Source organism: Centrocercus urophasianus, unplaced genomic scaffold (assembly GCF_019232065.1).
Source record: "Centrocercus urophasianus isolate 14NV4802_14NV808 unplaced genomic scaffold, USGS_Curo_1.0 seq_15, whole genome shotgun sequence".
In the NCBI taxonomy this organism is placed as follows: domain Eukaryota; kingdom Metazoa; phylum Chordata; class Aves; order Galliformes; family Phasianidae; genus Centrocercus; species Centrocercus urophasianus.
In genome coordinates this window covers 7,271,379-7,286,474 of record NW_024884697.1, presented here as the reverse complement: position 1 = coordinate 7,286,474, position 15,096 = coordinate 7,271,379, and the positions used below count along the sequence as shown (strand labels likewise).

The 15,096-nt window shown below is 37.4% G+C and overlaps 1 protein-coding gene across 4 annotated transcripts in view; it reads right to left on the bottom strand.

Moving 5' to 3' along the window:
• Positions 1-15,096, bottom strand: part of SEMA3D (semaphorin 3D) — a 139,871-nt gene that overhangs the window by 33,073 nt on the left and 91,702 nt on the right. For all 4 annotated transcript variants that reach the window (XM_042815704.1, XM_042815706.1, XM_042815707.1 and 1 more), the window contains exons 9-11: positions 4,294-4,408; positions 2,329-2,398; positions 1,581-1,725 (exon numbers count right to left, since the gene is read on the bottom strand). In XM_042815704.1, the coding sequence (XP_042671638.1) occupies positions 1,581-1,725; positions 2,329-2,398; positions 4,294-4,408 (330 nt within the window). The remainder of the gene's footprint in view (positions 1-1,580; positions 1,726-2,328; positions 2,399-4,293; positions 4,409-15,096) is intronic.

Below are 15,096 nucleotides of genomic sequence, written 5' to 3'. Positions count from 1 at the left end.
CAGCTCAACCATGTGATGGCTAATACACTCAAAAATGCAATGAGCTTATGACCCGTCTATCTGTGCTGAGTGTTCATCCTTATGGGGCACTGTAAGGTTTTCAAGAGAGTTATTTTAATCTCTTTAGATGCCATGGGACCAGCTATTGTTCTCACTGGCACCATTTTTGTACTTAAAACTAAACGCATCTGCGCTTCTAAACCAGTAATGGAGTTGCACATGCTGAAAAAATAATAATAGAAGAATTAAATATAATTTTCTTTTCTGGGGGTGCCATATATTCTGTATGAGAGAGAGATGCGTAAGCATCTAAATTAGGATCTTATTTGCTCCAGTAATGCAGATTCTAGGCGGTTTGAATCAATTGCTGGAGCTGCCTTACTTTTTATGGAAAGACTTCTTTTCCCACCAGTCTGAAGCTGAGAGAAGAGAATCAGAGCACAGAGCACACACCTGTGCTATGAACAATCAAGTGCAATAGATAGATTGGGAACAGACCAAGCAGTTGTATCTACTGGAAGGATAATGAAGAAAACATAGAAAAATAAGGAAAAGAATGAAATGAAAAGCTAAACAAGTTAGATAATAGGACTTCAAACAATGGTTATGGTAATGTTGCTGTCAGAGAAGTAGTGCAAAGACACTCACATGGCCTCTAGGCAAGGTACCAGCAGTATCCCAACCTCAGTAGTTCAAAGTTTGGCTGTATTTGTTTTGCTTCTTACTACTAACTAGTTGAATGAGTACTAAACCAAGAAAACTATCCCATAGCTGTTTTACTGCTAAACCACTGCTCTTCCAAATTGTATGTACCAAGAGTTGCTCAAAGTTTTGCTGACACTTTAAAAATATATGCATTTTCTGGAAATACTGTTTTCATCAGCAATGTATGCCTGTGCTTTTCCAAATTTAATACCAAGACAAAAGTACGATAAGTGTTCTTCACTAAATTCTTTCAACATTCTCTTCTTTGTTTTGGCTTAATCATTGCATCCAAGGTATCACAGATTTAGAAGTTTTTCCAGATATTAAACTTCACTTTTCTTCCTATCACGTTTATTCCATCACATAAAGTCTGCAGCAACTAACTCCTTATTTTATATCAAAACAGAACACATGTACAAACATAGAGAATAGAATCAATGACCATATCTCAAGAAATTTTAAAATCAAGGGATTTTAACAGAGATAACAGAAATACAAGATTCCAAATTAAATACCTAATCATAATTTAATACTCCATAAAAACATGGATTTGGCTTTTTATGAAGTGTTGGCACCTCAGAGGTGATTCCAACAGATAGAAATAGAGCTGGACAACAGGAGACCACAATACGAGAGAAAATCAGGAAATGGTCTGGACACAATGTTATGTCAGAGAAGTGGAAAATGCATATTTATATACATAAATTGAAAAAGGGTAGGTAGAAGTCTGAGCTCTCAACAGAAGAGACAGTGTTGTGAGGGTAATTTGAAACATCCTGCCTGAGTGGAAAATATAAATTGAAAGTCCATGGAGGACAGAAAAGTATGATTGTCTTTGGGTAAAGATAGAAGTGTGTAATTAAGGAGACACTTACGGTACCAGGTCTGGGATATGGGATACGACCTTCATATTGCACCCATCGATGATCCGCACTCTCTTTGTGAGCATAAGGGCCATTGAAAACAGCTCTGATATCTGCCATGCTGTACACACAAACTGCAGAGCCCTTGAAGACAGAGCTGAGAAGAAGACAGGCTGATAAGCATACTGTAAGCTCATTTTCAGAGCACACCTCATCTGGTGAATCAATTCAGTAATTCCACTGAGTCTGAAGGGTTTTCGATCAATCCTACACCTGAGAGTTAATATACGTGGTGCTAAATAGCAGACAACGTGGACAGCTTTGCTCAGACAATACCTGGTATTGTTAGCTTTTGGGAGCATTTGATAGACTGTTATTTTTCTAGTGTTCAGTAGGTTCCATGTGTCATTTATAAACTATTATGATTATGTCATTGTGTTGCAATTCATTCAATTGTAAATATTTTATTTGGTTATATATGCTGTGGAACCAGTATAGTGGTTGCCTCTTAATTGAGGAGTCATTGGCAATTTTTCTTTGTAATTCCACTGTGAATTGCATACCTAGTCCTTAAGTGCATTTAATTCAAAAGTTTCAAAGACAAAATAATTATTTATTTCATTTATGAAAATTCTACTTAAAGTACCTCAAGATCATAGCTGAGAGGTTTAATTATTTTAATAGGTTTAATTAATTAATACATCCCTGATTAAGACCTCCTGTATTTGTTTCCAAAGGCAAACATGATCCTAAGACATACCTTGTTGTAGTGAAGACTCCATATACAAGAGGGTTTCTCTCATCTCTTGTAGAAAGTAAGAATATATCTTCTGTAATGGGAAAATATTGTGATTTTTAAATTATTATTATTAAACAAACATTGAACATTTCTGCATTTATCACTTACAATTTTGATATTTGTAAAAATAGGTTACTTTTGTCTAATTTCTGCTGAGTGAATTTGTGCTGATAATCTGTCATTTGTCCCTTTGCAGATAGCCTGTTTTCAGACAAAATAGGATTTTTACTTTCCAGCTTAGGGAGTTATAAACACCATAAATCTGATAAGATTAATTCAAGTTATAATCAATGATTTCAGGTAAAAGATAGAGATGGAATCATAAAATCATAGAATCAGCAAGGTTGAAAAAGACCTCCAAGATCATCCAGTCCAACCATCCATCTACCACCAATAACTCCCAACTGAGCTATGTCTTTTAATACAGTATCTAAACATTCCTTGAACACCACCAAGGACAGTGACTCAACCCCCTCTCTGGGCAGCCCATTCCAGCACCTGACCACTCTTTCAGAGAAGTTTTTCCCTATCATCTAGCCTGAATCTCCCCTAGCGCATCGTGAGGCCATTCTCTCTAGTTCTATCACTAGTCATGTGGGAGAAGAGGCTGACCTCACCTCACCTCAACCTCCCTTTGGGTAGCTGTAGAGACCAATAAGGTCTCCCCTGAGCATCCCCTTCTCCAGACTAAACCACCTCAGTTCCCTCAGCTGCTCCTCATAAGACGTGCTCCAGACCTCTCACAGCTTTGTTGCCCTTCTCTGGATGCTCTCCAGGGCCTCCATGTCTTTCTTGCAGCGAGAGGCCCCAAAACTAAACACAGTACTCAAGGTGCAGCCTCATCAGAGCTGAGTACAGAGGAATGATCACTTCCTTGCTTCTGCTGGCAACACTGTTTCTGATACAATCCAAGATGCCATTGGTCTTCTTGGCAATCTGGGCACACTGCTGCATCACATTTAGCAGAGCATCAACCAGCAGCCCCATGTCCTTTTCTTCCATGCAGTCTTCCAGCCACTCTGCCCCAAGCCTGTAGCACTGCATGTGTTTGTTGTGGCCAAAGTGCAGGGCCCAGCACTTGGTCTTGTTGAACTTCATCCTATTAGCCTCAGCACAATGATCCAGCCTGCCCAGATCCCTCTGTAGGGCTTTCCTACCCTCAGGCAAATTGACACTTCCAGCCAACTTGATGTCATCTGCAAACTTACAGAGGTTGCACTCAATCCTTTTGTCCAGGTCATCAATGAAGAAACTGAACAAAACAACCCCCAGTAGCAACCCCTGGGAATCACCACAGCCAGCTCTTGGGCTTGGATCCATTTCCCCCTATGAGACAGGTGAGACCCATCTGAAGATATCAGACCAGGTGCCAAGTAAACTGTCCCATGTTTTAAACAAATAAACAAACAAACAAACAAATACATAATCCTGCAATTTGATCAGCCTCTCAGACACATATTTATGAGATGGGTTTTCTCAGTCCTCTCAGTAACCCTCACTACCACTGAGGGGATAGAGGAGAACACCATCTGTACTCCTGCTCCATCAACTAACCACTCCAATGTTCCAAAGTCCCTCTTGACATTTCTCAGTTCTTTCTCACTGACTTAGTCACTTCTGACCTGAACTATCAATAAAGGATAATAACCAGAGAGGTGAATCAGACTGGAAGGTTTCCTAGAAGTATTCCTGACCAGGACCCCAGGTAGGCAATACACTTCTCTAAGGGTAGAGTCTGGATAACATATAGGAGTTTGTTCCTCTCAGATTGCTTACAAAAATCACTCTTCTTAGATACTGTCAGTACTGCTTGGATAATTAGTAAAATCAGAATAAGATGTGGTACTTCTGTAAAGAATAATAAGAAAAAAAGAAGCACAAGCAAATCTGATGACAAAATAAGTTATTAAAGATAAATCAACTTACGTAGCTCATCAAAATGTGTGTCGGCTCCCTCAGGACCAGGTATTGAACACACTAGCCTGGCTTTCAGAAAAGTAGTCCATTTGTTTATTAGGCTCCGCTGACCTCCCACATCATTCTAATAAAAATAATATAAAGAGACTAAATTATTAAACAAATAAGAGCCATTGTAACACAGGCTGCAAAGTGAAGGACAGTCTTTTCATAAGTAGCTCCAGTAATCATTTATTAGAAAGAGTGATTGAAATTTTCTGATTATGCCTAAATACATTTGCAGTGTTCTCAGAACAGTTCAAGAAATGAAATGCTGTGAAACATATGTTATATCATGTGATTTTTTGTTCTCTGTAATGCAAATTTTTGCAATCAGTGGTTCTCCAAGAATTGTTTTCAAACTCAGAAATAATAAGGAACATTCAGGGTAGATTTCTCAAAAGAGAAAAACTATATTCATCAGAGGTTCCAGGGATGTAAATACTGTGCTCTTTGTTTTATTTATACATTACACAAAGATATGCATTCCAGTAGAAACCACTCATGTTATTTTAATAATCTCTGTTATGGAAATATCAATTCATCTCCATAAAAGACATTTTTAAAAAAACATATATATTTTTTTAATAGAGGTTTCCAAGACTCCAAGACATGAGCACACATGCCCAAATTCTTTTCAGTTATTGGAGAAAGAAAAGTACTGTATGGAGCCACTTAAAATTTGAATAATCCTACTCAAAAGGTAGGTATCCTTATATTGACTTTGATCCTATGATCCCACATGCTCCAGTTAGGCAGGTGAAAGGGAGACAGGATACACTAATTCCATCCAACTACACTGAAGAATACAGATGTTTCCAAAATATTTGGAGATTTTCCAAAATTTTCCTTTGGAGGGAAATAGAATACCATGAAAATGTTTTTCAAAATATTGAAGATTATGAGAAGGAATATGAAAAAGTGGTAATAACTGATTTTCAGGAAAAAAAAAAAAGGGGGGGGGGGGGGGGAAGAAAAGATAGTGTAGGAGGAGTTGCTTAGAAGACAGAACAAGAAGTCTGCCTAGGAGCTTTCCTCCTTCCACTGAGTATATGAAGAATTTAATTAATGACATTTATCTGTCTCTGAAGGCTCCAAAAAAAACAGATGTATTTAGTTTCTGCAGTGCTATTTAGGCCTCAAATTTTTTCAGCTTGACATCTGTAAGGATAATGATACTCCAGCAGCATCCAAGAATTCAAACCCTTAAGGGAAATGTTCTCATTGCTAAGAGTAGTTCCCCAGATATATATTCTGAATTACCCCATGAAGATGCCCACTTGTCACAAACTTTAAAGCTTAATTGGGCCTGGTAATACAAGAACTACAATGTTGGTCATAAATATTCATCCCATCTGGTTTCACCATAAGACATTTTTATTTTTATTTTTTCAAATTGGCTTTGCAATTCTGAAGGTATGGAACCAGACAGTAGGAAACAGTAGGTGATAGGGATTGCATAGTATCCCCATGGAGTATATTTGGTCCTTCAGGGCTGGGGCATAAATATTAGAGACATTTAGAAAGATGGATTTTTGTGCTGAAATTCACTCCACCAGAAGTAACACTTCTTTGGTAATTCACTCTAACCAGCTTTCCTTTTCATGTATTTGCTACTTTTAAATAGGTTAGCTCAGTTGGAAATGATTCCTGTTAATCTATAGCCTTTGGAACTGCTCTTTCAAGTATTGCTACCTCCCCTCTTGATTTCCTAAAGACTTGCCAAGCCCAAAGCTTTGCATCTAGCCAACAGATTTATTACAAAGGTGTCAAAACTAGCAGTCTTAAGCCAATAGGAAAAATAAGCTCTGCATGTGTGTGTTCTGTTCAAAGGCACAACAGATAAACTTTGTGGACTAATTAAAAACAAACAATTACTAAGATGCAAGAAAGATTCTTTAAAAGAAACAAGACACACCAACAAACTCTAAGCTTTTTTGTTCCTCTGTCAATGCAGGTTAGCAAAGCATTACTTGTTTTGCAGAGCTTCCACTTAGATTTCTAGTGGATGGGGCACAATGTCACAGGATCCTGAGATGTCAATAAGAGTGTGGCTAGGAGAAACCCTCCTAGAGAGGGGGAACCAAGATGTGGTGGGGTTGCAATGGGAAAACACCACCATTGCTTTGCTCAGGCTCCTGCCGTAACAAGCATTCAACTTCTTCAAGAGATTGGAAAACCCATACTTGTATTTTACCATCCTAAGCTGTGATCCAACAGAATATTTTTGCAGAAGTTTATTTTAAACACTACTGACTTCCTAGAGAGTAGTGTGAAGCAAATCCTGTGCTTGAAGGAAGCAGTTTTAGCAAGTGCTATGTGCTTTAAAACATAAAATTCCACTGGATTTAAGATGTGCCCATATTTCCTCAGTCTCAAGCCAGGACAAGATGTTAACCATGTTACTTGAATTAGCACAGGCATCCACTACATATGCCTTAAATTTGAAGGATAGAGCCAAAGGTTGCCAATAATACTGTAATGTTTACAAAAGAGCAAGGGAAATTCAATGACCAGCCAGCACTTCATGATTTACTAAGTCCTTCTGAGGCCAGAGATTCAAAAATTTATGTTGTAGAAGTCAAGGACACAAAGGACCTTTCACTGATTTAAATATTTGTGTTCATAATAAAATGACATGGTCACTAATATGCTTCTTCCTACTTTCATTGCTGAATACAGAAAAATAAACATTTTTTTAAGAGGATTTCTTTCATTTTATTTTCAGTTTGATTAGTAGTCATATAATACTCTTTAACTCTTTATGTTATTTCTGAATAATACTGCGTCTTTGCTTTCGTAATACAGGTGTATTATCACTAACGGAGAAAGTGCAGGAATTGACAAAGACTGCAGCAGCTTTATCCATAAGTGGATTTAGCTCAGCTTAGCTTCAAAAACTATTGATACTTTAGACATCCCTCTGCTTCTTGAGTCTCAAGTAGCAGTTGTCTTAGAAATCTGTGGAAATCTTCATGCTTTGAATAACGTGTGTCCCTCCCGTCCTAACATTATTTTGTGGTCAGTCTGAGAAAAGTATCTTGAAACTTCAGCTGCTGGAGAACATAATCTCTGATGGAGATTATTTGCCTTTTCTTCAGACCACATTGGTACAATCTCACAAGCTCATTAGCTTTGTATCATGTCTGTCTTCTCAGATACGTATCCCTTGGGCCACCATAGTTCATTGTTACTGACCTCTGAGTGCTTGGACAAAGGGCATATGGCCTTAAAATCTGTTTGAGACTGGGTTGGTACAGAAAATACAAATTCATTCTGTGGAAAAGATTAGTTAGTATCAGTCTGCAGTAAATCACTGATGTGCTCAAATGCTGCAAGCTGGTATTCATATAATAAGAGTACAGGCTGGGTAGTCAGTGGATAAGAAAAAATGAACAGAGAGAAAATCACTACAACAGAGACCAATCAATGCATAGGTGACCAGAAAGACGGGATGAACATAAAGCTACTCAGTCCTAAAATGATTGCTGGACTGATTTACAGAAGAACTCAACCTAACAGTGTCAAAACGTGTGCTCAACTTGATGAATTGAAATGCTTTTTTCCCAAGAGATGCTGATACTGCAGACAAGGAACAGTAAATATTTCAGGGAGATGAGACAAGAAGACAAGACAACTTTGAGCTCTGAGAGAAGGGGAGGGCAGCACGAACAAGCTCTTCATTCCAAAAATGTTGCTAATCTACTCATAACAGATGAACAGTCACAAGTATCTGAAATGTTATCTCCAAAAATATCACTTCTAAGCACGCTGGATTAGCAGAGTTTACTATTAACTTTGTTACATTACAGATGAAGGCACTTAGGACTGCATATATCTTTTTGAATATAAATAAAGGTTTAATTAACACTTTCTGCTTCATAATCTCACAAGCTGTAACAGATACCAGTGCTTCCGCCTGAAATGCCTTATTTTTAACAGGAAGAAGTGCCTATGAAATCTCAGTTATTAGTGTTTTTATAAGTTAGAAATTCAGATAATTGCTAACTAGAAGGTGGGCAGTGCAATCTGTCATGTGTTGAGGAAAGATTTCTAAAAGAGATTACAAAGATCTAAAAACAGAAATTATCTACAAAACTAGTCCAGTATTATTTTAAGAAAAATAAATTAGAATTAAGTTTACTTTTAAATTAAATGCAAATTTATAAGTGTATAATGGGATTGTATTTGACAGAAATCTTCACATTTCAATCTTTTTTTATGACTAGGTACTATAAATAATCAGTTGGAGTGAGAAATCAGATCTCTAACAAGACACAATAAGAATTCAAATATTTTGTGCGCATCTTCAGTGAGTCTGGTTTCATATGTGTCATGGCTTTGTGATTTTTGGTTTTCGGTATTCCACATCATAACATCATGTAGTGCACTGGGAGTTAAAGTGTTAATGCTTCAACTCTGGGTACCTGTCCCAGTCATGGGATCTGGCCCCTCTGGGTTGGGCGGTCTCTTGCTGCCTTGCAGTGGGTGCTGGAGGGTGCTTTCCTAGCTGTAACAAGCTTTTCAGGTTTGACTCAGTCTCAGGAAATCTTTCTCTCTTCTATTTTATTTGATTTATTAGTCTCAATTTCAATTAGATTGTATTATATTGTGTTATCTTGCATTTTGATATCACAGTTAGTAAAATACATTTTCCTCCATAGGTCACTGATGCTGGCTTTTTTTTTCCTTCCTTGAGCTGAGATCTCATCTCTGTATTCCTTTTCCCTTTTTTATTCCCATTTTGTGGGGCCTGGGAGGCAAAGGGGGGCCATGGGCCTACTGCCCCCATCACGGGCATAGACTGATCTAGTTAAATCCGTGTCAACATGTAAATATATGAGTTTCTCAAAGAAAGAAAGAACTACTTAAATGTAATATCTGTGAAGAATCAAGGTCATATAATGTATTGCTTTAGGAGAGTTTTATGCAAATCTCAACTTTGTGATCTGTAATTTATGCACAGCAAAACAAAACAACTTGTTTTTCAAAACCTCTGGTTAGAGACATGTTACCAGTTGATTGTGAATATAAAAACCATTAGAAATATAATATTGCCTGTAATCAAGTGATTTAAAAATCTATTTAGAGATTTTCTGTTGCCTCTATTTTCTCTTCTATCGTATCTTAGACATTAAAATGCATCAGTGCAGCTTCAGTAGAATTCACAAATGTATGGCTTGGAATCCGGTAGGGAGGGAAACAGACTGCTACAAAACTAAAGAACACCTGCATCTTTGGGGTTTAAATCTCTTATTTGTTTGTCAGTAACAGTGACAAATTGAACATTAGAACAAAAAGTGCAGTTTTCTGAAAATGAATCAACATCGAAGATGTCCAACAGTGTGATTCATAGAACTTTAAAGACAATAATTATCCAGAACAGCCACTTAAATTACATATATTAAATTAAAAAGAAAAAAAAGAGCAGAATTTCTGGAAGCAGGTTATTAATTAGAGCCAAGATGTGCAAAAGGACATTCTGTCCTGAATGAAAGGAAGTGCTAGAGAACTGAAACTGCAGAAGGCTCTGGAGCCCTTACCTCATGGGCAGTCTAGCTACATTACACCAGAAGGAAATGGAATGCCCAGCAGCAAAACTCTACTTTTTTGAAGGGAAGGGAAAGATAAACAAGAAAAGAAAAAGAAAGGGAAAAAAAAAAAGCAACAAAAAACTTCTATCAGTCTTTTTAAGTGGAAAAATAGCCAACAGTCTATCAGTGGGCTTCTTCATAGTTTTCATTTAATTCTTATGTTTTATTTCTGTCTCTACCCAACTCTATCAGATACTGGTATAACATAGGCAAGTATTTTTTTTCTGGTCCAAGCCATACTGACATCACAGGAAAGATTCCTTCTGTCATTTCAGCAAGCTCTGGATCAGACCCAAAAACATCCAGCAATACATTAAGTGTGACTGGGAAGGTGAAAATACACTTGCAGTATACACAAGAGAAAAGAGGTGCACGTGATGTAAAACTTTGACTGCTCCCTGCTAAGGATATCTTATGTAAACTTGGGAAATCAGTTCATCTCTCTGAGTTGATTCAATGTGCCAGTGAGAGCAGTAACTCTGTTTAGGAATTCTGCTGTTTACATGAGATGACAATCCTTCATGGGGAAATTTTCTCATTATAGGGTTGCATATACTTCATATAAGATACCAACCCATCTTGGCATAGTGCTAATGTGTAACAGTTCTGCTTGAAGTAGCTGATACAAAGATCAGGATTTGAGCAGACTCAGCCTCAGGAACAGCATACTTACTGACAAGGACATTCTTTGCTAAAACTAACCTGGCAGAACAGAGTAAGGCTTCAGCCTGTGCGTTGCACATGGCAAGGTCTCTATCACCACTGTTGCATTTGCATACAATTAGACAAGAGAAACAAAAGTGTAAACACACTGTTCATAGAAACTGCTAGAGTCAACAAGAGAGCTGGACTAAACTTACAGTAGGCCACATCTATGTGAAAATGCCCTCTCTCTGAACCATAAGTGAGAAACAATATTTTAGCTTGAGGTCTTGTCTCTTAAGGAGGTTTAGTGTTATTTCATTTGGAATGGTAATGTAGTCAAATGAAGCATGCATAATTGTTTAAATCAATATGGAAAATGTTGATTTTTTGTTTTAGAAAGTGTTTAAACATCACACTCAGAGATTTACATTGCATTATGTTTGGATGGGATCCAAATCTAACCATAAAAGAGAAGTAAGCATTACAAAAAAAAAAAAAAAAAAAAAAAAAAAAAGCCAGAAGGTAACAGAGTAAGATAAGAACAATCAGAAAGAACATATTTCAACGTGGTTGGGACATATGAAATACTAGAATTTAAGCTTTGAATGATAAAATATCATCATACTGCAGGGCCATTCAATAATCCTGCTGAAATTACCTCCAACAGGTTTAACAGCATTAAGAACACTCCCAAAAGCCACACAAAAGCTTATGCAAAATAGGTGTACTCTACTGTATCTGTCATTAGTCTGTGCACTTCAACTTCAATGGAAGATTGAAGTGAGCAAAGAATGAAAGAATGATGGCTGAACTAAAAAAAAAAAAATTAATTAACTCTCAGGAAAATCAACTTTTGATTGTAATCTGTTTGTGGTTTATTCCTCTGTGTTTGACTAGCCTTTACTTGTTTCTTATCTGAACTCTCATATATACTCAATGTAAATTTTATGCTGTAAATCCATAAAGGGATATAAAATGACAAGGTAGAAGAAAAACTAGAGAGAAAAAATTGTTCAGATTACAAAATGTAGCACTCCTGATCGTGAAGCCATAGGCAAGTCGGATAATCAGAACAATCATGCAGCTAATTTCATAGAGGAGGGCTGAATTTATATGTTTTGAGTGCAATAAGAGCACTGTGAAACCTAACACTGAAGTCTTATAAAACAGTGGGTGGTGCACACTGAGATAAACTGATTTATTTCTGAAACAATCAGCCTGAATTTGCCATACAATTTTGCATTCTTAAATAAGAATATATTGAATTTCACATTCTAGGGACCGCAAGTAGGCCAAAATTCCTTGTCTATCTGCAATGGAAAACATTTCAAAGCTTTCAAAGAGTGATTTGGGTTGAAGATGGAAGGCATCTTCCTCTAAAAAATCATCATTTCTCCTTACAATTTAAGAGGATGTCAATTAATTACTTTCTTAGCTTGGATATTTTCAAGTGCCTAAAGACACAAGTGTGAGTCACTGTGATCACAATATTCACAACCACAAACATAGAACTGGAAAAGCATGAGAACAGAACAAAGATAGGTCAGTATCTTACAGATCTCTTTAGATTTCAGCACTATTCAATAAATACCATAAAAGCTTGAACAGTAAACCATGAAGTGCCCTTTTTTTAATAAACGTACAGGTAGGAAAAAAGCAGGGATTATTTTTATCACATAAGAAAACTTCCAAAATCTCTAAGGCATCACTCATTATCTTAAAGATATTTGACAGTCCAAATTGAAGCATTCTGAATTCTGGGACTTCAGATTAACATAGGTACCTCACTCCCAATAACTTCCTTTCTTCCAAACTGCTGAGTTTCCAACATCATATTCTGGCAATGAGTCTCCGGCAACTAGGTTTGTTTCTAGAGTTTGCTTCACAGGTTGTGCAGCTGCATGTCCATAATCCAGTTTCTAAAGTTCTATCTTGATACTGCAATTTCTTTTTCGTTTTCCCTAAGGCTCAGTAAAATTCAGTCACACCTCTTCATATGTAAGCACAGCTTACATATTTTGCTTCATCTGTAAATCATAATTCCCACTCTTCCCCCCCCCCCCCCCCCAAAAAAAAAAAAAAAAAAAAACAATTACAATGTTGAGACACACCCAAGGCCAAAAGACCTGACAAAGCTTGCTGTTACATCTCATAATTCATCACAGCTAGAAACAAATACTGTATGGATCTGGGCTGTTTCCAACACATCAGACCTCAAAATGAAATCATCTCGATGAGCATCTGCTTTTCTACAACATTTGAAAACTTTCAGGCAGCATGTAATATTAAATTGCCAAGCTTAGGAGTCAAAGAGGAGCTGGCTGATGAAGGATCCACAGCTGCAAAGATGCCCAGTTGGCAAACAAGGGCCTAAATTTTCTTAGGGATTACATTTTCTAAATGGTTTTAATCATGATTTTATATATAAATATATATATATATATATTTATATATATATATAAATTAAAACCAACCATGGTTAGGATTGTGGCTAGGCACTATTACGGTGATGAAGGAAGTATGTAAGCATGTAACAGGCAGTAAGTTAAATCTCGTCTGGAATGAGTTGCCTCCAGAACTGGAAGCAGGATAGCTGCACGAGCATGGCACTGAGCCCAGACTAATTAGCCCTGCTGAGAACATGTTAACATGGCTATTTTGCTTCCGGTACCCAAGCTAATATTACTGAACAGTAAAGCGCTATACTATGCGGACAACTCAAATGCTTTTTGGAGAGAGATCAATTATCTGCACAGTGATGCATTACACGATATAGAAATACAAAGAATGTTAATGAGCCAGTTACCTCCAGTCACAGCAAAGGCATGGCTAGACTATTTCCAGGACAAGAAAAACACCGCCCTACTTTTACACACCAGCAGTCCCACAGCATAGCCCACCGGAGACCCTGCATTCAGACATGCAGCAGAGTAACTCCCTGCTGCCACTCTAGGAATACAAATTGCCTTCAAGCACCAGACAAGAGGCAAGGTCGTAGCCTTGAACTCTGCTCATGTTCATGGCTTTGGAAATAAATCACATTACTCTAAGGTGGAATGCAGGGTGTGTCCTGCACTCTCGACTCAGGAGTGCTTAAAATGATTACATTCCAGTGCCTTTAGAAAACACAGTTTAACCAAGAGGGCTGCGCCTAATTGCTATATTCTCATCCCCAGGTACAGTTTGGTATATGAGAGGGTGGAATGAGGGGGTGAAGAAAAAAAAAAAGACAAAGAGCTCATTTGTTCCCACTAGAACAAAGGACGCTTCTGGATGCTGAACGCTTTGAGAAACATGGGAACACATCAGGGGCTGCAGGCTGATTTCTTGGCAGTTGAGGTCTCTTGGAAATCAGACTCTGAGACTGTATGCAGTAACTTTTTCAATACATCACCAAAACTGTTATAGAGAAGACTGTAGTTCAGCAAATACAGAGCTATAATAATAAACAGGATTCTCACACTGTAGCAGAGAGACTACTGCTTTTGGCTAGTATTCCACTCCATTCCAACAGAATGAGGTTTCAACTATGAAAAAAATGTATGTCATTAAAAAAAAAAAAATCCAATAATCTCTTTTTATGTATATATGATGTTGCCCTTAAATACAATTACAATACTGTCATCATTTTTTGTTAGTCATGCATACTAAAGTATAGCTGATGTTGTTTGACAGTGGAGGACACAGTGCATAGATGCTACATTCTCTTTTCAAAAGATGTCTCTGTGCATGTAATGACTGTGACATGTCGTTAGCTTATGTAAGCTTGTTCAGCAGTATGGGCATCAAGAAAATGTAGATGTAACAGCTTGCAATCATGATTCTAGCAATGGAAATTGATGGGCTCATGCTCTTAAGAAGCTGTTCAAAATAATGTATGTTATATGTACCTGTGTATCTATTTATGTTTCAAAAAGCAGATGCACACCATTGGCAAATTTTTAGTAGTCATTTTCTCTCTTCACTTTTGACCTTGCTTGAAAAGAAAGAAAATATCCCAACACATAGCACTTGCTATAAGAAGGAACTTGCTATAAGCAGTAACAGGTTATAGACAAGTCAATTATACATTTTCCACCTCTGTCAAAACAAAAATGGAAATGCCATTTGCCATGATAAATTACACAACTGGCTCTTAACATCACTGTTGAAAGTACTGTCTCCCATTTCATACTGATATCCCCTGGTGATGCATAGAACACAGATGACATAAATCTAAGCTAGTACTATTTAGTGCTACAGTGGCTGTGTTATTACAACATATGTTTTGAGACAGTAAGTATAAGCGTGGTCTTACGAACAGGACAAGTGACAGCTGTGGGACCCTGGGCAAAGAGCTACAAGTGAAAGTGCTGAAATCTTCTGAGACTCTAAGTAGCTGGGAAAAGGGACTGCTTTCCAAAGAAGATTTTCCCTAAGGGGAAGGATCAGTGAGAGACCATATTGTTGAGTCACTGAAAATTAGCCAAAGAATAGGCTGCTCTGACCAACCTCCTTATTAAAAACAAAGTTTATTCTAATTTCAGCTTGTAAC